The 23,972-nt window shown below is 31.1% G+C and overlaps 1 protein-coding gene and 1 long non-coding RNA gene across 2 annotated transcripts; both read right to left on the reverse strand.

Annotated features, from left to right (window-relative positions):
- Positions 1-705: 705 nt before the first annotated feature.
- Positions 706-9,121, reverse strand: LOC25482278 (LEAF RUST 10 DISEASE-RESISTANCE LOCUS RECEPTOR-LIKE PROTEIN KINASE-like 2.1). Its single transcript, XM_039831719.1, has 3 exons — positions 8,209-9,121; positions 6,909-6,923; positions 706-2,009 (listed from the first exon to the last, which is right to left on the reverse strand). The coding sequence occupies exons 1-3, from the start codon at positions 9,065-9,067 to the stop codon at positions 763-765; spliced, it is 2,121 nt and encodes a 706-aa protein (XP_039687653.1). The 5' UTR covers positions 9,068-9,121; the 3' UTR covers positions 706-762.
- Positions 9,122-22,052: 12,931 nt separating this feature from the next.
- LOC120579452 (uncharacterized) lies at positions 22,053-23,706 on the reverse strand. Its single transcript, XR_005645303.1, has 2 exons — positions 23,498-23,706; positions 22,053-22,479 (listed from the first exon to the last, which is right to left on the reverse strand). It is a non-coding gene; the product is annotated as an uncharacterized lncRNA (long non-coding RNA).
- Between the last annotated feature and the right edge of the window lie 266 nt (positions 23,707-23,972).

Raw genomic sequence — 23,972 nt, forward strand, 5'->3', positions numbered from 1 at the left:
AATTTTCCTCCACACTTTTGCATTTAATGTTTATCTACAGTCAAATTGTGTTTCTAATTTCATGCAAAAATTAAATCCTATTTTTTCTCTTACTTATAAATTTTAACTCGTCTCGCAAAATTAAACCTAATTTTAACCTAATTCTCTCGCCTAATTTGCCTCCACACTTTTGCATTTAGTGTTAAATATTTACTTTCTAAAATATTATGTTATGTTACAATACCAAGGACGATGTCATGGAAATATTATGTTATGGTAGAGTACCAACATATATGCTTCTTAGTATTTTGACCTTCAACTAAACTATTTTGTTACCTATTACCGTCAAATATTACATTCGATATGACCTGTGCGTTAGCACGGGTCAATGGTCTAGTTTATTAATATGTAGGGACTAATGATATTTTTAAGTCAAAAAATAATGAATACAATAATAAATAAAATTGGCATATTATTTTGTCTTTAAGTGTCCACGTGGCACACCGTTAGTTTTTTTTTTTTTTTTTTAACTTTGACTTAACTGAAAGACCGATAACAATAAATTTACAACGTACATGAACCAATATCAAAATATGGTAAAAGTGCAAGGACTAATGAAATATTTATGCTGATTTTAAAATTATTACATATATTTAGGGACTTCAACTGAGGGGGAAGCGTTTTTTAACATTCAATGTAGAACACAACGGTGGAAAGTTAAAGACAAATTGAAGAACAGGTGTATTAGATAAATTTGATACAGAAAATTTCTCTCGTAAAAATTCAAGCAATATTCTCTAATAGAGATTTGGTTTCCATTTCAACAGAATCATAAGAACTACCGTAATCACTGGACGTTGTTTGGTCAAGGTTGGTTCTTTGATTGTCTACAGCCGTTTCATGTGGATAAAGGGTTGGCTTCAGAGGCATTTCAAGGCTTTCTACATCTCCTTCGAGCATCTCCACTACTTTGCTCATTGAGGGGCGATCATCTGGTGTCAATTGTATACACCAAAGTGCGACTATGATCATCTTCTTTACTATTTTCTTTTCGTCCTCTGGGACATCTTCTATTTCTATTTCTCCCTCTTGTCCAAATTGATCATAAATCCATAAAGGAAAATAAAGCTGACTTGAATGCTCCGCTTGGACATTTAGGTTTTTCCTTTTACCTGCCATCTCCATCAAAAGCATCCCAAAGCTATAAACATCAGCCTTATAAGACACTCCCCCAATATTTTTATAGAACAATTCTGGAGCCATATATCCAATGGTACCTCTTGCCGCAGTCATTGTGACAATGCTATTCTCCACGGGATATAGCTTAGCCAATCCGAAGTCAGAGACTTTTGGTGTGAAGTTTTCATCAAGAAGGATGTTGTGAGGCTTGATATCAAAATGTAAAATCTTCATTTCGCATCCATGGTGGAGATAAGCAATCCCACGAGCTACTCCAACTGATATGTCAAAAATTTGGCTATAGCTTATATTTACACTTCCTTCTTTAGAGAAAATAAATTTATCAAGTGATCCATTAGGCATGAATTCATAAACAAGAGCACGTTTCGATCCCTCGATACAAAATCCAAGTAATCGTACCACATTCAAATGATATATTCTTCCGATGGTTGAGACTTCACTAATAAAATCTTTCCCATTACCTTTCGATTTACCCAACATCTTTATTGCCACACAAGGACCACTACGTAGGTTCCCCTTAAATACAGTGCCGAAGCCTCCTTCACCCAACTTATCTTTGAAACCTCGAGCCATTTTCTTAATTTCTTTGTATGAGTATCTGATGGGCATCAGGTTGTTTTGTTGTTGTAGATATATTTCAATACATTCATACGTTGACAAATGACTTCTTTTCCATTTGTATATCAGCAATGCAATAAACAATGTCATCCCAAAGAGGAATCTAGCCGCACAGAATGACGGTATACCGTAGTGTCCTATGGAAAATCCTACTTTAAAGTTAGCAAAACCTAGATACTCTGGGATTGATCCTTTTATAAGTTCATATAATCCTGTAACATTATATCATGAAAATGGAACATGTAAATAGCAGCAAAACTGCATGTTATAATAAACATACCTGTAAAATTTTAGGCAGATTTTATTAATATACTTTAAATTTTGATATCCCGTTAGTGTCACACAAATCTGGTACAAGCAGAAGTGTTGTAGCTCTAGAATTCTAGTTTTAAGTAGATGTTGCAGCATCTAGAAATGTTTGTTACAATTAATTAGTGACAGGAATAAATATATATATATATATATATATATATATATATATATATATATATATATATATATATATATGTGTGTGTGTGTGTGAGTGTAGAATGTGAATACTGTCTAGTGGTGATGAATACATGTTTAAATACAAATGATGTGTTGTCTAACTTAAAGTTATACATGCGTTTATATGTTAATTATATTCACCCCCTTTTGTTGTGGATGTGTCTCCTACGCCCTTAGGGGTGTAGACTTGCAAGAAGAGGAAGCTCAGTAGCTGTGAGTTTCTGATGATGGATTTAAAGCCTACTCACCTTATTATTGCTTTGGGAGTCTTTAGAAAGATACTCTGATTTGTGACACTTAGGACTTGGGAATTTTGTCTTTATTTTCCAACTTTGTTAGGATTCTTTTGAATCTCGTTTTGATGTTAAAAATGTGATGTATTTTTAAAATGTTTTGAGATAACTATTATACTACAACGTTTCTTTAGTGTGAATTAAACACTTTTGATTTAATGAGACATGTGACACCCTTGGTGCTTTGTTACTATTTATTGAATTTTCCTTTAAAAATATTGTGTGGGGCTAAGGGTGTTGCAGTGTCTAAACTTTGAAGAATGACGATGTTGTACTTCTATATTTATTGTTGTTGATAACTCCTAGCAAGCTCAAGGAAAGAAGAAATTATAAGGCTCAAATCTAAATAGAGTTCTAAGTTTAAAATGTAGGAATATAGAGAATCTAATAGGATCTTAGAAATGGAAATCAATAGTGAAGGCTATCAACAACTCAAGCTAATTTTATGGATCGAGTCTTGCTAACAAATAAATTACTCCCTCCATTCTAAATTATATGTCATTTTAACAAAATTTGTTTGTTTTAAATTATATGTCACTTTACAATATCAATGAATCATTAATGTTCATCTTTCTATTATGTTTCTTAATATTTATTACTTTATTTTTTCAATTTTTAAATATATGTTTTCCATATCATTAATGAATGATATTTTTGTAAAACAACTCACAATTACTTTTTTCAATACAACATTAACTATATTTTTTAATTTATGTGAAAATGTTAAGGTCGGTGTGCATGTCCATGTATCTAACGTCAATGAATAAACTATTGTTCGCAATTTATATGCATTAACATAAAAAAAAAAAAAAAAAAAAAAAGAACATATGGATACTCATGTATGTTTGAATGCGAGCGTATAATAATAAATATTTTAGAAAAACAAATCATGCCAAAAAATATATACTTTACAGCTAGAATGATTGATAACTCACCTATCCCAATAGCGATGATATGACCTGCAACGAAAATTTGACTTGAGTGAATGTGTGGGTAGGTGATGATAAAAGAATAATATAATATGTAACACTCAATATAATTTCCTTTTTTATAAAGAATATGGTCCAGAGGTTATGTGAGCTTAGCTTATTTAATAAAAGATAATGCATAATATATATAGGGGTTGGGGTTTGAACATCGAACATCTCAATTATTTATCTTAAAGGTGAATTTCTTTAGCTACTAGACTACTTATCCAAAAAAATAAAATAAGGAAAAGAGTAATTTGGAAATATTGTAGAGATAGTTGGGGTAGCGTCTACAGTGTAAATATTGTGGAAAATAGGTTTAGGTAGTTTGGACATGTAGAGAAAAAACTTGTAGATTTTGTAGTAAGAAGAGTAGATCAAATAGAGGATAATCATATTAGAAGAGGTATAGAAAGACCTAGAGAAACTATCAGAAAAACTATTTGAAAAGATTTATAGATTAATAAATTGAATCTAAATATAGTTTAAGATAGAACATTATGACATATTCCGGGCCATGTAGTCGACCCCACTTGTCATCGTCGTGATATTTTGAAAGCATTATATCATGCTCAACAACAACTATTATTTCATTTTATAATCAAACTATCACATTTATTAGTCAATAAGATAATCAATTTTCCATGCATCGTACGTGTCAAAGTACTAGTATAAGCAAAAATGTATATTTTAGATGCATTCAATAAATGATGTATGTTGTCTACAATAAAGATCACATACATCATTTATTAAATGAATCTAAAAACATAGATTTTTGCTTACATTTATGACCGGATGGTGTACTATTTTATATCCATCGTTGATATTTAAATCTTGTTTTATATAGGGGTTGCTACCATAGAGAAACCTAAAAACATTAAAGTCTAGGTTTGTAAGTGTGCACCTTTTAACTTTAACAAAAAAAAAAAACCATTTATCTTTATTATTTAAAATAATAATTTGTAAATTTATTTAAATTTAACTATCAATATTCAATTTAAATACTTTTAAATTTGGATTTGAAAAAAAAAATTAAAACAAAAAAAGTTAAACTTAGATAGTTTGCTTTCAATTTCTTATTATTATGATCTAGATATTAATTTAAATATAAAGTTGTAAAAGAGTTGAGTTGATTAGTGTAAAATAAGAATATGAAAAAGTCATATTAAAATCTCCGATATAGAATAGATTGTTTAAGAGACTTGACATCTTTTTTTTTTTTTTGGTTGTTGTTAACCATCCGGTTTGTAGGAGAAGAGAACCCTAGTAATCCAGTGTTTAGCTGAAAGATAAATAAAGTCTGATTAAGAATTGTTTCCATAAGGAATCAAATTTGGGTTATCTCAACGATTCGTCCAAAGAAAACTCGTTAATCACTTGAATCCAATTACTTGCCTACTTAACACCTTTTATATATAAGATAAATTTTTCAAAAATACAAATAAAACCATAAAATTTGGTATCAACTTTTTTGAGTCCAACTAGTTGTTTAAGAGAAATAATAAATTTTATATATAGAATTTAAAAGAGTTGAGCTGCAAAGGGTAAAAAAGAAATAATGTAACAGTCATCCAAAAATCATATATTCCCTTTACATAAAGTATAGAAGATAAGTAAACATTTATAAAAAAAAGGTTAAATATATTTTTAGTCTCTATAAATATAGCAACTTTTCGTTTTAGTCCTTCTAAAAAATTTCTTCAACTTTTAATCCCTATAGAATTTTCAATCACTACTTTTGATCCCTATTTTTAAGTTATTTTTTGTATTTTTTTAATGAAACTGTGTAGAATATTGTAAAAAAAAATACCCCAAAAAAATTAGAATTTTTTAACAAAACATAAATTAAATATGAATTTTTAACCGTAAAAAATATAAAAATTCATATTAAATTCATGTTTTTGTTAAAAAAAAAAACCTAATTTTTTGGGGAGAGATTTTTATAATATTATGAATTTTTAATCAAAAATATAAATTTTACGTATGAGTTTACTTTCAAGGAGGGACCAAAAGGGAAGATGCAAATTTTTTTAAAGACTAAAAGTTGAAGAAAATTTTTAGAAGGACTAAAATAAAAAATTAACATATTTATGGGGATCAAAAATATATTTAACCTTAAAAAAATACCTAAATAATTTAAGGTAATATAGATTTCTTACCTTTAATGGTGAAAGCCAGCCCTGAATAATTCCCTGGATTCAACGGAAGAAAATGTATAAAAAAGATATATTATTATGATCACAAGCAGCAATAAAATAAAATGATTTTCTCGTGAGCATAGCTCAGTTGGCAGGGACATATATTGTTATATGCAGGGATTGGGGTTAAAACTCCGGACATCTCACTTATTCACCTTTAAAAAAGGTAAATTCTAACAACTAGATTACTTGACAAAAAAAAATATAATGATTCATAATTTCATAAACATACATCAGAGATTAAGTTAAAAAATAATATTTTTTTTATAACACATCATTATTTTTTCAAAAATTACATTAATATACTTTTTTTAAACTGTAGATCTTTTTTATGGTTTTGTATACAGAATGTCAATCACCGCCTAAACCTCACACATACAATTACGAGAAAGAAAAAAAAAAAACTAGTGTGTTAATTAACTGGTGCAATGCACGGGTGATAGACTATTATTTTTTAATCTCGATTTTTTTGAAAATTATTTATCTTGTGTTTTTCAAATATGTCCATTTTTTTAAAAGAAATATGTCCGTATTTTTGCCGCAATGATGACAAATACGCGTCCCATATTTTTTATGTCTATTAGTGATAAATATATGTCACTTGTTTTTATGCATAAATGAGAAATATATTTATATTATCTATTATATTTGTCAACGAATTTTTTTTGCCTTTTTTTATGTATCAATCACAAATTTTGCCTTGTTTTTTTCCTTCTAGATTTAGCGATGACAAATTTTTCTCCCATATATATTTTTTTACGAATTAATGACTACATTTTAACATTTCTTTTTATTAGTGAAAAATATTTGACTCATAAATTATGTATCAATAATAAATATTTGTCCTATGTTTTAGTACGATATAACTAAAATGCACCTTGAGGTGAATGTTGTTAAAACACTTATTCTAAATAATATGTGGGTGTAAGTTAGCAACTCCCACAATCATTTGCTAAAATACACCTACTTATTTTTTAGAAGTGTTTTAGCATGTCATAACTAAGAAGTAGCTAAATACATCCAAAGATGCATGTTGCTAAAACATACTTTCATAAAAATTAATTAGTGGATGTATCCTAACAAATCTCATATATATATATATATATATATATATATATATATATATATATATATATATATATATGAATTTTGCTAGAAGACACCTTTTATGAAGGTGTCTTTTAGCAAGTTATTCTATCAGCATTTGTTAAAAGACACTAATTTCTATGAAGGTGTGTCTTTTAGCAAAATTATAACTAAAAAGTGAAAATCACACCTTGAGGTGCGGATTGCTAAAAGACATATTCATGGGTGGTTTTTAGCAAAACCATATATATATATATATATATATATGACGAATGTTTGACCCATGTTTAGTTATGCATCAAATGTGCTCGTAAGCTTAACTCAGTTGGTAGGGACAATACATAATATATGGAAGGTCATGGGTTCAAACCCCAACCACCACCAAAAAAGGTTATGCATCAATGATATTTTTATGTATTAAAGATAAATATGTGTCCTATGCTTTTTAATATTTATTAATAAAAAATATTTGTTTTTGTAAACGAGGACAAAAACAATTCCAAAAATGTATAGGTTACGACTAAAATTGCAATAAATATAAAATAGAGATCAAGAAGTTCGATTTAAACAAAAAATCAGACTTGTTTCATGAGTTTAATAGAATATGGGAATAAAAATATAATTAAGTCTAAACTTCATTAAATTTTCCTTATATTGCATCTAAACCACAATACATGATTGTTTATTTTGAATGACTTCATAGGAAAGTACTTTATTTCTTTGCAAGGACTACTTACCAAAAAATTGTTTATTTTGAAAACTATTGCAGTAATAAATTTGTACTCCTCCAGGATGAAATATAAACGAAAGTTATAATTGAAAGGTTTAATTATCTTTTTGGTCCTCTAACTATTTAATTGGTATCGGATTGATCCTTTAACTAAAAATTGATTTATTTCGGTCATCTAAGTTTATCACCGTTAGTACATTTAGTCCTTTCTGTTAGTTTTATTCAAATAAACGTTAGGGTTTGTGTTATGTGGGTACCTGACCTCCTGTTTCACACATACATATGAACTATAACAGTTACCAATAATATCAGTCACTATTTAATCATAATACATTAACAAGGCATAGGACCAAAATGATACTAATAAATAAAGTTAGAGGACCCACATAATACAAACTCTAACGTTTATTTGAATAAAACTAACAGAAAGGACTAAATGTAGTAAGGTGAGAAACTTGGAGGATCCAAATAAATCAATTTTTAGTTAGAGGACCAATCCGATAACGATTAAATAGTTAGAAGACCAAAAAGATAATTTAGCCTAATTGAAAAGTTATGTATGAAATTAAAAATTTAGTCCATGTACACACACTCTTCTTCTACTTTTTGTTTGTCTTTCATTTTAGATGAAGTAATGTTTAACATACCACAACTACGGATAGTCGAACCAGCCATGTAGTCCCAAGAAGATCCGCAGTAGGGTCTGCACTGAAGTATGTCGCTAGTTGAATTGATGAAGAGGCATATTGCTAAATCTCCGCAACGATTATGACAAGAAAGATGCATCCATGAAATCTCAAATCCATAGACTAATGCCTTGTGAATGATATCATAGGAAAGTAACTTATTTCTTTCCAAACCCAACAAAGATGTTGGAGTAACCAATTTCACATGACAACCAACTTGAAAATCTTGAGCAATTAAATCACCAGCCATAGCATATATATAATTACTTTTGGAGTAACCAAATTGGAAACAGGAAGAAGTATTCACATATTTAGGATTGTTAGTTACTTGATGGGTACAATTCAAGTAAACTATATGCTTAAAAAGAAGTTCGTGGGAACCCATATCTGGATATAGAAGTCGTTCTTGATCAGATACGGCATGGTATGGGTCTTTGCAATTGCGACCGTAATAATTATAGGTATCACAGAAATTAGATTGAGACAAAGAATAAAGAGGTATAGAAGAGCAATTAGATTGTTGAACTCCAAGATCAACCAATCGGATTGTGAAATTGTTGTAGTTGATGGATTGCACATGATATTTTCCTGAATACAAATTTAAAGTTGTCACATTATTTTCACATGCTAATTCGTACCTTTTGTCCCCGCAATTAATTGGGTCATTATTTAATCGAAATGGGTAAGTTATGTTGGAAATTTTGCCACAAGATGAAGGTGGACATGTATGCTCTTGCTCAATAGGACTGATGGTTGCTATACTCCAACAGGTAACTTGATGGATTAGAAGAGTAAATGGCAACAAGAGTATCAATGTCATTTTCACTTTCCACGTAGAGGCAAAACTGTTTTTGACACAAAGTGGGCAATGAAGGTAAACACTTGAGCTTTTATGCTCAGATCGATTTGGTATGTGTATATAAGATGTTCTTATGTTGACTTATTATAGTTTTTCTTATGTTGATTTATTATAGTTTTCTTTTGTCAATAGTTTATTGGCTAGAATTCACTTTTTCAAGGTGAATAAATGAGATGTTCGGGGTTCGAATCCCAACCCTACATATAACAATACATATCCCAGCTAACGGAGCTATGTTCATGAGGACTTGTTATAATTTCTTTAACAAAACAACAATGGTATTTCTCTATTTCTATCATATCACAATTATTAATTAGTTTGGTCTTTCTTTTTTGAGACTTATTATAGTTTCATTAACAAAACAACAATGGTATTTTTTTTTTTTTTTTTGTATCATATCATAATTATTAGTTCGGTCTTTCTATTTTGAGACTTATTAATTATTATTATAGTTTCATTAACAAAACAACAATGGTATTTTCCTTATAATAAAAAAAAACAATGGTAGTTCTCTTTTTCTATCGCATCACTTACTAGTTTGGTCTTTCTATTTATTTCTTTTTTAAGGTGTTTAACAAATGAGAAATAATATTTGAACGTTCATTTAGTGACAACTTTTGCAACAACTTTCTCTCTCATACTCACATTATTTTTTACTTTATCTCTCTATTGCCATGGTTTCTATGCCAATACCACTTTTTTCTTTGTAAAGTATGGTTGTCAAATAAGTTGTCACCAAATTGATTGTTCAAATAACACTCCTCTTAACAAATGTACAATGTACGGTCGTACAAAAAAATATTCCTTAAAAATGGGATAGACGATGTATCCGCCAACATGTTATTTTTTAATTAGATTTGTCTTTTGCTTTTGGCACGAAGCAACCAGTCACATATAGTCATCAAATCAATCTACATCGTTTTTTGTCTTTTATAAGAAAAAAATAGTTGAGGCAAAGGAGTTTGACCAAAACAAACCTAATTAGGATTGATCGAAGTTGGTCAGTGACATGTTCGTGGCCATTGATTAGGATTTTTTTCTTTTTGGTGTTGTCGTTGATCAAGATTGGAAGGTCCTAATTTTATATCAGTATTATTGGAACTATAAGATAGAAATGGGTTAATAGGCTTTTACCCCCTGCCATTTGGGGGTCTTTTGGTATACCCCCTGTCAAAAAAAAACTTGTAGATTCCCCCTTGCCATTAGAAGATTCTTTGGTTTTGAACTCTGATGATATATGACTGGACACTTGAGCATATGTGGCACGATGAGTCAGCTTTTTTTGCTTATGTGGAGTTTTGAGTGTATAATTATTTAATATTTTTTTTATTACATGTCGCTTATTTTACTTTTTATTTTTTATTTACAATTAAAAAAACTTTAAAATATAAGATTTTTTTTTTAACTCCTCTCTCTCTCTTCTCCCATCCATCGTATCTCTCTCTCTTCTTGCATTTTATTTATTTTTAGCATTTTTGCATTTTTTTTATTTCTATTTAGCATTTTAATTATTGTTATTTATTTTCCAGCAATTAGAATGTCTTTAGATCCAATGTAAATATAAATGAGAAAGGTGTGTGGGTGTGTGTGTCCTTTTATTTCTTTACCGCCTTAGATACATCCAAAAATGCAAAAAAAATTAGATTAGGGATTTTGTGGTGATCCAACGTCACTACAAAAATCCACGCGCTTTTATATTTATTACTCCGTTAGTTTAATTTTCATTTAATATTCCAAAAAAACAACAAAAAACATGCAAATAATCAAAATCACAAAAATATTTTCATAATAAACCTTGATCCAAATCAAGCGACCGCATTTTTATTTTCTTTTCTTAATCAAACTTCAATCAATTTAACTTTACTTTAAGTCTCTTTTTTCAATATTAAAAAACACAAACAAATACTCATTTGCCACTTGGCTTTTCATTTTAAAACCTTTTTCAAAACTGATAAAAAACACTCAACAAATCAAACGTCAGTTTCTACCCCGAACTACGAGGTTTTGATCCCTCACGGGTACGTAGGCAGAGGACCATGTCCTTCCAAATCAATAAAAAATGTAGATAATTAGGTCTTTATTTTTATCACTTTAATTCCTTCTTTTCAAAAATAATAAGCAAGTTATAGCACATTAATTAAATAAAATCAAGAGGTTCTCGTAGAGTACTACGAATATTTAGGGTGCTAATACCTTCCCTAAATATAACCAACCCCCGAACCCTAAATCTCTCAATATGGGGTGTTTTGAACTTTTTTCCCCTTTTTCTTAAAAAATAAAATGTTCAGTCGTGAAATAATTAGTGAGTCAAAAGCTAATCAAATAGCCTTGATCTCCCAAAAAATGACGCGACAGTATCCCCTTCTCATTTCTCTTCTCTTGCCCCATCTCTTTTCTTCTCTCTGATCTTATATTCTCTCGCCCCCCCCGCCCCCCCCCCCCCCATCTCTTTTCTTCTCTATGTTCTTCTCTTCTATTATCTCGTCCCCCATCTCTTTTTCATTAAATCCCTAATTTTCCCTCTTCTTGAATCTAACCCTTTTTGTGAAAGAGGGAAAATCGATGGATTTGAGGTGAAGAAAGAGGAATTCTGAAATTTTGTTCTTACTGAAAAATAGGGATTATAGATTTTTGTTCTTGCTCAAAAATAGGGATTATGGAAAATCGATGGATTTGATGTTTTTTATGAATTCTGGTGTTTTGATGTTGTTGTTGTTGAAGAAAATTGAGGAGATCGTTGTGAAAAAAAATTCTTGGTTTGAAAATGTTTGTGAGAGTCACTGTTTCTGCTTGTTGTTGTTGTGGGTTGTTATTGATGTTTTGTTGATGTTGTTGTTGAGTTGTGATTGTTGCTGGAAAAGAGAAGAGGAGATGAGAATTTGGGAAGGAAAAGCTGGAGAATAAGAGGTTTCTAAGAAGATGAATGTTTGTGATTTGGAGAAGAAGAATAATTATGTAGGAAGAATGGTGGCAAAGGAGTGAGTAAGAGAAGGATGAAGAGAAGAAGAATGAGGGAGTAAGAGAATGGAACGGTGGAGAGAAAAAGAATGGAACGGTACAGAAAAGATGATTTTTTTTTTATTTTTTATGTTTTTAGTTATTTAAATTAAGTGTTTTTTCATTAAAAGAAATTTAAATGGAACAAACAAAATTGAAAAAGAATTTTGTTAAATTTTTTTTGGGATTTTTTAATTAACATTAGGGGTATTTTAGGTATTTCACGTCTTTAGTATCATTTTAAAAAAAAATTATTATGTGTATGCCACGTGGAATTTAAAAAAAAAAAATCAAAACTAAAAAAATAACACATCAGCGTGCCACATCATCACATTAATCCAGTCAGATGGTTTGGGGGTGTAAACCAAAGAATCTTCTAATGGCAAGGGGAAATCTACAAGTTTTTTTTTTTACAGGGGGGTATACCAAAAAGCCCCAAATGGCAGGGGGTAAAAACCTATTAACCCGATAGAAATTAATTTTCTTTTTCAAGATTATTTGATCTTAATCGAACACTCATAAGTTTGTTTCAAGTTATATTCGTAGATTCTTGAAAATAAAATGATAGGAATATACATGTCTATGTTTATTACAAGTTTACTAAATTTTATTTTCGGTATAAAAGGTTTCGTGAGAATCGAAAATTTTTCCCAAAGAAAAGGGTCGGAATAAAGTTCCCATAGTGGTGGGAATAAATTCATGAGTAATTTCCTATTATAATTCTTATTTTATGGTCTCCAGGAATATTATAATGTTAAGCAAACATTTTTTTTTTTCTAAATACTTTAGAAGAAAATTTTCATCTTTATGTTCCGAGGAATATTATTCCTAAAAATAAATTTGATAAACTTAAAACAAACACACCCTCATAAACGACCTAATTGTGTGTATGCGTTTAAATTCATTTTCTTAGAAGAGGTGTAAAAATCCTAAATGGTAATATTTGAAGATGTAAATGAGTTATCATGTGAAAAAAGAGTTTGTTTGATTATAGTTCAAAGAGAAATGATATTTGTACAACCATTTTGTGACAACTTTGATACAACTTTCTCTCTCATATTTATATGATGGTCTTATCCTCTCTCTTTCTTTTTCTCTCTCCATTGTTTTTGACCAATAAGAAGAGAGAAAAACAAGATTGTCACTAACATTGTCATGAAATGGATGTACAAATATCATTACTATAGTTCAAAACATAAGAGTAATTAACCCACCCTAATTTTTAGAGATAAAGCTTTGCATTCACCGTAAGTTTTCTCTTCTTTATTTATTTATTTTTGGTTGCGTAGAGTGATTTGGATTATTTTTGTGGCTCAAAATCACCCTATGTGTCTTTTTTTCTTCCTCTTATTTAATTCTAAATAAATGTTTCCTGTTATACCCTGTTTTTGGACCTAAAAATACTGGGCCCAATTTCATTTCAAAACTTTGTCAATTATCAAATTTCAACTGCACAGTTCAATTTGTCTCTGCCTCGCAGTATTTTCAATCGCAATTTTACCTATGTTTTTCTTGCATAAAACCTTTCAAGATGTCTTTACTTGTCTTGTAAGTCGTTCAAAAGTGTCTCTGAATCATTGCATTGCTTTTTCTACAGTTTATTTCAAAATTTGCAAAAAGTCATACAGAAGGGTATTTTGGTCATTTCCTGCAGTGGGACCCATTTTCATCCTTGTGACTGTCTCTGAGTCTTTTCAGATTGTTTTTTTTACATTCCATCAGTAAACCTTGCTAATTTCATTTCAAACTTGCATCTGAGTCAGTGTCGAGTTAATTTGATTCTGTTTAGGTCATTTTAGCCCTAGGGGCATTTTGGTCATTTCACACAAAATTTTGGCATAGAGAGGTTACTTTGAAGTACCTCATTTAGGTCATTGGTTCGTTTTAGTCCGTTTTGTCAATTTTATTTTTGTTTCGCTTTACGTTTGGTCAAATTACGTTTTTTATTCAATTTTATTTTTAATTGCATTTTGGTCCCTCAATTGAGGTCCCAAAATTGCATTTCAGTCTAGTTTCTTTTCCAATTTACATTTCAGTCCTTTTTGTTAATTGCAGTTTAGTCCTCAAGTTCTTATTTTTTGCAGAAAAGTCCAGATTTCATGTTGTTGTCCAAGGCCGTGCCACTCTCATACAATTCCAGGTGTCACCTTTTTATTGGATCTCAAGTACACATGTCAACTATATAAACAGTGAGTCAGATTCAGAAGCAATGATTACACGCCACATCACAAACGGAAACTACAATCTCTCTCCTTTCAGTTACAGATCAAAACCATCAAATCCACCAAGAACACAAGAACCCTAAAAATTCCAGAACCAAATTCATACACAAATTCATTGATTTTCACATCAATCCTCAGAGATTCGTGTGAATCTTCATCACCGGATTGAAGAATTCTCCTACAATTCAAAGTGCGAGCTCACATTGAAGCAAGCTCAAGCACTGATCATAGGGATTTTTCACGCAGATTCGAAAAACGTTGAAGCAAGCTCAAGCACGTAATCACAGAGAAGCAGAGAAAGAGTCAGAGAAGATGAAGAATCTGGACCGGTGAAGCAAACAGAATCAAAATCATCAAGAACAGAATCAAGATTTCCAAAGATTTCCTCCATTAAAGGTTTCAACCAAAACCTTAGGTAAAACTCATAATCTTTTCTCAGAAAATAATATCATAGTTTAAACCTGTAAAAAATCACGCAAGCAAGCATATCAAAAATTTCCAGAATCTAGATAAAGCCGTAACCGTAAACACAAAACCTAGATCCGCAAGGATCTAAGTTTTGAAAGCAAGAACGAATACCAGAAAAGTAATCAAACAACGAAACGATGTAGATCTTTAAAGATCTAAACGTTTTTTGTTCAAAAAATCAAAAAAATCATTTCAAAACCGTATAAAGTTTTCCAAGATCTACGTCGTTTCAAACCGAATTTGAAAAAACAATTACTGGATTCGTGTTTAGGGTTAAAGGACGAATCAAAAGATGTAAAAATCTTTAAATTCTGGAAATTTTAGGTCACCGGAGTTCATGAACTCGCCGGAGAAGATGAAGTTTCCGGCGGACCTTCAAGGTCTCCGCCGTGGCTTCATCCTCGCCGGCGGCGAGGGTAGAGAGAAGTGAGAGGAGAGGGAAACTTAGAGAGAGAAAGAAATGAGAGAAATGGACTGGACCGGTATCCATGTCCTTATATAGACGCATGAACCGGTCCGGTTTATTTTGTTTTCATTTTGAACCGTAGGATCTAGGGTTTTCTCCTTTGAACGGTTGTGATGCGTTGTTACCATATGCTTGATCTACGTTGCCATGCGCTGTGTGTTTTAAACCGTCAGATCTGAATCTGGATCAATCCAACGCCTCTGAAGCCTTTGGATGATCCAGGCCCAGTCTGTATTGGATTTTGGTTTGGGCTGGAAGTTTTTACGTTTTTTGCTCTTTCTTTTTGCTACTTGCACCATACTTGCCTGCTGTTTGCACCCTTTGTTCATGCTAATTTTCATCAATAAATTCCAAGAAATTTGCCATGTCATTTTACTATTTTTCTTGATAATTTTCAGTGGTATTTTGCTTGGAAAAGTTGGTAAAAATTTTAGTGTTGTTTTGTCAAGGGTTTTTTACTATTTTAAGTCACTTTTCTCGCATTTTTACCCGTTACTTCATGTGCATAATGTTCGTGTTCGTCATGTTTGATTTGCATACTATTCCATATGAATTTTGCTACTGTTTGCTATGCATATGTCACTGTTTTGATGTGTTGAATTTTGTTCTTACATCATGTGCATTATTCATTACATGTTTCCGGCTTATTTTCATCGTCACTTTACTGTTTTATGCCATACTTTCTTCCATCGCTTCATGCCATATTCTTTCCTTTTTTACCATTTTCTACTAACATTTCCTTTCATATTGATCACTTCATAGCACTTCACCATCTTCACTATTGTCTCCATTAGTTTGGTTTTCTTTTTTTAAAAATTGTAATTCATTCGGTGATGTAATATTTTACCATTGGTTTGTAGCTTGGCAAAGGGGCCATAGAATGTATTTAGGGATGTTTGTAATATGGACTATGGACACTATGACGCACCGGCACGCACACACTCACCTTAGATGTATGCATAGGATTGTATGGTTAGATAAGCGCTTAGGTTTAAACACTTAGATAAAAATCAACTTTTTTCCAAAAACATGCAAATAACACTTGAAAACTTTTTTTGAAAATAAAATGGAGTCAAAACTCCTTATTTCCCCTTTTATTTTCTTAAGTAAAATTTTCAATAAATCTTAATCCTCCTTGGACTTTATTTTTGCAAGATGACTAATCCCACCTCACACTTTCCAAATCTTATGCTCTTGAGGCCTCTCATCTCCTTTCTTCAAAATCTCTTTTCAAACTTAAAATCAACCAACAAAAAAAAAAAAACAAAACCTTTTTGAGAATGAACTACGAACGGTTTTGATCCCTTAAAAGGGTACGTAGGCAATGAGTCAAAACTCATCCAAGCCGAAATAAAAAATCAAATTCTACTTCTTCTCACCCCCATTCTTAACTAATCACACTTTTTTTTACGAATAAGCAATAAAATTAAAGCGTAGAAATAAACTTAGGAGAGCGGCTCTTATGGAGTACCATAATCGCTCCGGGTGCCTAACACCTTCCCGTAGCGAAAACGACCCCCGAATCCGGAAACTCAAGGGTTTTTCTCCTTTTACCCTTCCCAAGAAAAAAGAGAGATATCACCGGTCAAAAGGTTCAAGTCCAATTAATGGCTTGGCACCCAAAAACCATGATAACATTTCCTAAATCAGTTTTTGTTCGTGTGTTTTCATGATTTTGTTGTCTCCGTTGATGTTGTTATGTTCTTCATCTTTATGTGGCGTTGTTTGATTGTTTATTTTGGTTCGTTATTCGGTTTGGTGGTTAAAATTGATATATCACCTTCGATCATCAATTAGATATTCAATTATTTATTTGGTCATAAACGTTACATATCGGAAGACATTGATATTCTTATCACTTTAATTTTGTCATATTATATATATGATTTTTGTCATTTTATAATATTAACTTAGATGATGTGAGTTTATTTGTGAACTCATGTAATAAATGCATTGAAAGTTAAAGTATTTGACTTTTTCAATAAATAATTTCTTAATCCTTAAAAAGTTCACTTTTGACAATCATGGGCAAAATCCATTATTTTATAACGAAGACACTAATGTTTATTTTACAACTTTTCGGAGTTGATTTGAGTTTTGTCTCTTGAAGAAATTCTAAACTAACTTACTAATTTACAAAATGAATTAATATGTTAACGATTTAGAACTATTTTTATGTTGTCAAAGTGAGAGTGTAAAGCATTAGTTGTTAAATGAATTTGGGTCTTATCACAAAGAATAAGGGTGTTCAAACACATTATACATCTATCATTCGAAGATCTCGAGCAATGTGGGACTCAAGTACAACTTCAATACCCATCATCATGCTTAGTGTGTGTCCAATTCCCACATTTTTTTGGGAAGAAATGTCCAACTCTCACATTATAATTAACGTATATGATGTTATGTTAAATGAGTGTGTATCTCATCTCATGAGCTAGTCAAAAGGATGACGATGTCCAAACACATTTATATACCAAAAAGTTCAAGAACACGTGGCAATTTTTTAAAATTAAAGATTTATCTCCTAAATAAAATATTTTTTACACTAATTATAATTTATCATTAAAACTAAACACGTGGCAATTTTTTAAAATTAAAGATTTATTTAAATTATTATTTTTAATATCATTGATATAAAAATAAGAATAATCATAAAACGCTAACTATAAATTAGAAAATATAATACACTTATATTATTTTGTATTGAAGTGTGTAATTTCACATAGGCGACGCCACTGATTGTACATCAGAAGATGATTACAGTGCAGTTTTGTACGGTGGTTAACGATGGTAAATACGTTTGTTGATATAATTGAAACGGGGGGGGGGGGGGGGGGGGGATACCTACACTCTGACGCTAAAGTCAGCAAGAGATCAGAATGAGGGTTTAGAGAGATATTAGATTATGCCTCGGGTACTGCAAAGAGTCCCCTTTATATAGAGATAGATGTTTGCAGAGCCGTCGTAAGGCACACGTGTGCTCGACAGTTACAAATTTGTAGCAAGTGTATCTACCGATAAGAGATTCAAGGGAACCATAATGGTGACCGTTATTGTTCTTTTGAACTGGTCATTGTTGCTCCGAACACCCCCCTCGCGGGGAGGGGATGTGTTGCGAGTAATATTTCCAAATGCGGAATTTGGACTATGTTTGTATTGGGCATAAATATTTGGGGCTAAATGGTTTAGCCGGTCCAAAACAAAGTGTATATCAGAACTCTTCAATTTTTAAAAAAGGATTTCTCTAAATATCCTTTCAAAAGATATAATACACTAAATATAGTTTTTTCACACTTCAATATTTATGTCAATAATAAATTAATTAAACTATTACTTTGTTATATCTCCTTATTAAAAATAATAATAATAATTATAATATACTAATTTGAGTTATTATAAAATTTAACTGTTGTGTTGTAGGTGAATACTAATGATGCATGATACTGGGTTCCTCATTCAGTAGCAGGTTATACGGTGCGTGGGATATACCACTCTTTGTTCCCCAAGTTTGCACCCATGCCTCCTACACCTTCAGCTGATGCGCTTAGTGTCTGGAGGAAATATGTCCCTCTTAAGATTTCAGTCTTTGTTGGACGGCTTTTCCGTGATAGATTGCCTACGAAAGACAATTTATATCAGAGAAGGATCTTTCAAGAAGATGCGCAGTTATGTATCTCTGGTTGCGGGATGATTGAATCGACAGATCACATATTCTTGCATTGTGATGTTTTTGGTCAGGTTTGGCAATTGGTTCATCACTGGTGAGGTGTTTCCTTGGTAAACCCTTTAACCATTTCATTTATGCACACAAGATAAGTTATGGACAACCATAAGTAAATATGGACAACCATATATTCACCTGTTTCCTCAATAATAGCTCCAAATTCAGTTGCATCATGACATGACAGGGTGAGAGAAAACTATTCCCCAGTTGTTTCGGGTGAAGCTCAAAATCAACTGATACCAAATTTAATTACTTTTATATAGTGTTGTTTGTTTCGCGAGGAATATATAGTGTTATATTAGTTATCATTGATTGTTACTTTGATCTGTTTTAAATCGTAAACTGATCACAATCACAAAGCCTGCCGTCTTCTATGAATAGACAATAATTCTAACGAATACTAGTAATAATTTCCTGACTATACTTTTTTATAAGCAATTCCAAGAGGAAATGATACTAATCAATAAATACTTACACACATATGTAAAGAGGTGGGGATTCAAGTTTCGGTTACACGTTCAACCTAACAACCTCGGCATTATTATCACTTCATTTAAGAGTTGGGGATTACAAGTAATAGAAAATAAAGAGTATACTTTTTTTTGAGAAAAAAAATAAAAAGTATACTTGCCATCTATGAATACTTGAGAGTTCGTAAAATGAAATTAATTTACTTCATTTTTATGGTGGACCTTGCGATAATTAAATAATTTCTATTAAATCAAAAAAAGACGAAGATAAGTGAAAAATTCAATCAGTTGTGCCCCAAGTCATGATCATACCACATAAATATGTCGATGGGAATCCACATTAATTTTCCTAAAAAAAGAATATACGTCAATGGAGAGTTAAGATCGTTGATTAAAAAAAGCACACATTAATGATTTTTGTAGCCTTACCCGACTATTTAAACCGGTAATGCGTAAGTTTCCTCTTGTTTAGGGGACGGTGACGCCCCACGTTCGGCTAGAAGCTTTCCTCTTTGACCCATGATTTGTTGACAAAGTCCGATGTGCACATCTCCTTTTAAGTTGTGCCTCCATGCTTATTGCTTCTTTCAACTAGTTGCACTACAAATATGTAATACAACTAGTGTGAGACCCGTGTCGATGCCACGGGCTCATAAATAATTGTAGCGGTCGTCAATTAATCAAGCAATAAAATTTAAAATATGAATATGAATTAAAATTTTACGTAATAAAAATGAACAAAAGAAAAAGGTTTGCAAATCCAAAAATTTGTTAAAAAAAAAAATACGACCCCGCAAATCAGGTGACGACTCAGTGTGTAGTTTCAAAACAAAATAGAGGGAAAAAAATATTTCAAACAAAAAAATTCAAGCATCCTAATTACCACATACATAGCAAAAAAATTCATGCACTATAATGTTTATAAATAAAATTACCTTTTGATATTATACACTAAATTATTGGAAAAGTTGTTTATTTTGTACAAAAAAAATATTGAGAAAAGTTATTCAAAGAAAGTTAAATTACAATTATATGCAGAATAAACTTTAGGCTTAATTACACTTTTGGTCCTCGTGTTTTGGCCTACTAACGAAACTGGTTCTGCCCTTTTAAAACAGAACAAAACGGTCATTCAACTATCATTTTTGTTGCATTTTTCGTCCTACCCCCCATTTTATTCTCCAAAAACGCAGAGAAATAACAGTTTTAGACCTACCCCCTATGCTCAACCATGAAATAAACAAGGAATAAAACATGTGGGTACAAAGAATCCACTTTATTCAACACACTGACCAAAAAAACCCTAATTTCTAAGATATATTTCAAATTAGGGTTTTTTTGGTTAGTGTGCTGAATAGAATAGATTCCTTGTGTCCACATGTTTTATTCCTTGTTGATTTCATGGTTGAGCATAGGGGCAGGTCTAAAACTGTTATTTCTCTGCGTTTCTGGGGTTTGAAAATAGGAGGTAGGACGAAAAATGCAACAAAAATGATAATTGAATGACCGTTTTGTTCTGTTTTAAAATGGCAGAACCAGTTTTGTGAGTAGGTCAAAACACGAGGACCAAAAGTGTAATTAAGCCTAAACTTTAAGAAAATGATGGCAGATGCAGTTTAAATATAGTTTCTTTTAATAAATTTAAATTTATTTTTATGTATGATATTAAGAAGTCATATTTTATTTTTTAGAAAAATAATCTATATGAAACAATGACATAGAAGTTTTTTTAGGGACAGTGAGTAACTTGATATGATTTTACATTTTTTTTTTTTTTATATATATGGTCTGTTAATGCTGCAGAACTCTTATTGATTTTGTTTTTTTAAAATTTCTTTAATACATTGTAATATAAGGTTATCAAAGTTCAAGAGGGCGTGCATCTTTGTTGAAGTAGTCCTAGCAAGCCATTGATCTTGAAAATGAATTTGGTATATATTAATAATTTAATATTCTTGAATTTTTTTTAATCTGTTTTTTTGTGGATGAGGTGGAAATGGTTAAACTTTATGATATGATATATATTAATAATTCAATATTCTGTTTTTTATCTGTTTTTTCATAACATGTTTGTTATTTGAACTTTGTCTTTCTCTATTTCTTGGAGTTAGTATCTAGCAACTATTTGATTCAAAAGACGTGAATTTATTTTTTTAATGTTAAATCTATCCTTTTTTTTTTTTTTTTTTTTTTTTTTTTACATAATGTATCAAAGTTTTGGGTTGTTTGTGGTGACTAACTCATTTCCATGGGTTTTCTTGGTTAATTCAACCTTCTAACTCAACTGTTTTTAAGATATCTATGGTCTTTAACCATTTATCATTTCAAACTTTTTAGGCTTAAAAACAATATACTCTTTTTTGCATTAATATGTGAATCTAAGTTGTGCATTAATAGTATACTCCCTATACCAGTCACACGGTTCTTTCTTTGGGAGGCCATCTATTTTTTTCCCTTAAATGCTGGGTTATTTTTTGGTGATGGCATCGTGCTATCCTATTTTGTTCTTATGTTTATAAGGATATTTTTTTGCTTTTTTGCTTGTCTTGTGCTTTTGGTGTTTGTAGCTTTGTATTATAACTAAGTTGCATCCAAATAAACTATGAAACCATGAGAAAGTGGTATTTATTAGTAACAACTTTGTATTTACTATTCGTTAGTTTTGAATGCTAAATTTAGAGGCTGAAAAAGTGTTATTTATTATTGGTATCCAAGCACTTAAAAAAGAAAATAGAGAGCAAATTGATTAATGTTAAAAGTATTAAGTGCCTTAGGTAAGTTTCAAGTATGATGGTGAAGTCTAAATGTAAATAATATGAAGATACTCTAAACTATAAAAATATACATTAGTGTAAGTAAAAATACGAAGATTACATCTTATGCCTGATGTTACTTTCTTAAACTACACAAATCTGCAGGTGATCTGTTAACATGCTTGCTTGGCTTTATCCAAACACTTTGAGATACCGTGGGAGAAGGAGCTGTCAAAGTGTCCCATGAAGACTTGTTTACATGCTTGCTTGCTGTTGTCCAAATACACATTATCGATGTAAGTAAAAATAAATGAAAACAAAAAATTGTGTAAGTTGTTACTGATTTGAAGAAAGTTCAATATTTTTAGTTTGCAACTGATTTCTGATTGTTTTGTACAGAACATGATTTGTATGTCATATTTTTTCATTTAATAATATCCGTAAACACTCACAAACACACATATTTAGCCTTATAACCCTATTTTGTACTAAGAATGTTATGAATGATGAGACTCTGCATTAGACAATAAAGGGTTAAAATTACAAGTATAAATATAAATGTTATGGATAAAATAGATGTAGCTGTCAATGTAGAAACGATGGTAGAGTGTTCTCTTAGGCGATTTGGTTATGTGAGGAGAGAAAACTTGTAGAAATTAAAGGAGTAAGAGTTAATATGTGAGAGAACATTGTGCTTATGTTTGGTTCAGCATAAATAACTTTCTATTAAGTGTTCTTTTGAAGCTATTGAATCATTGATCGTACTAGTGTCCATTTCTGCTTAAAATCTAAACACAAGAAATTATGACTTGAAATTTGATAGAAAAAGCTTTACAAGAGCAATATGTAACAAGCTTACACAGTGAATTCAACAAGCTTACACAAACCACAAGCTTACACCGCAAACCACAAGCTTACACAGTGAATTCAACAGGCCACAAGCTTACATAGTGAATTCAACAAATTCAAAAAATCTAACAAGCTTACATGGTGAATTCAACAAATTCAACAAGCTTACACAAACCACAAGCTTATACAGTGAATTCAACATACCACAAGCTTACACAGTGAATTCAACAAATTCAAAAAATCTAACAAGCTTACACAGTGAATTCAACAAAAAGTCAATCAAACACAAACCACAAGCATACACAGTGAATTCAACAAATTCTAACAAATTCAAAAATTCCAACAAATTCTAACATAGGCCCCGAGATGTATCAATTCTAACAGCTTAAAATCAAAAAGCACTGAAATCTATCAAATAAAAGCAAAAAAATGTACATACCTGAGCTAGTGAGGGTCGCGTGTGATGAAAACTTCGGCGAGGAGAGAGAAAACTGTCACGGAGAGGGGAGACAGAAAACGGCGGCGACGGAGACGGCGAGGAGGGAGAAGCACCACCGCAGAAGGAGAGAGGCACGATGAAGGTGAAGGTGAAGCTCGGAGAGAGAAAACAGAGAAAATTGAGAAACGCGTGAAAAAGAGAGAAACACGTCTGTGGTGAAAATGAGAGAATTCTGAAATTTTGGTATTTTAGGTGTTATTTTAAATCCATCAAATTTTGCAAAAGAGAAATTCTTATCTAAATGCCTTGAATTTTAAAAATGACTTAAATATTTTCCCAAACAATGGAATTTGGGTCAAGTCAATTTAAATACTCCAAAAAATTACTTTCCCTCATTAAAATGCTTTATCCAAACACACTCTTAGAATTATCAAATCGGTAAAGTGATATAAATGATGAATTGTTAAGTTTCAGC

The sequence above is a fragment of the Medicago truncatula genome, chromosome 1, assembly GCF_003473485.1.
Source record: "Medicago truncatula cultivar Jemalong A17 chromosome 1, MtrunA17r5.0-ANR, whole genome shotgun sequence".
NCBI classification, from domain to species: Eukaryota; Viridiplantae; Streptophyta; class Magnoliopsida; order Fabales; family Fabaceae; genus Medicago; species Medicago truncatula.

What these genes read in the sequence shown, in the direction of transcription:
- LOC25482278 (XM_039831719.1), bottom strand. Translation starts at nt 9,067, where the DNA reads ATGACATTGATACTCTTGTTGCCATTTACTCTTCTAATCCATCAAGTT.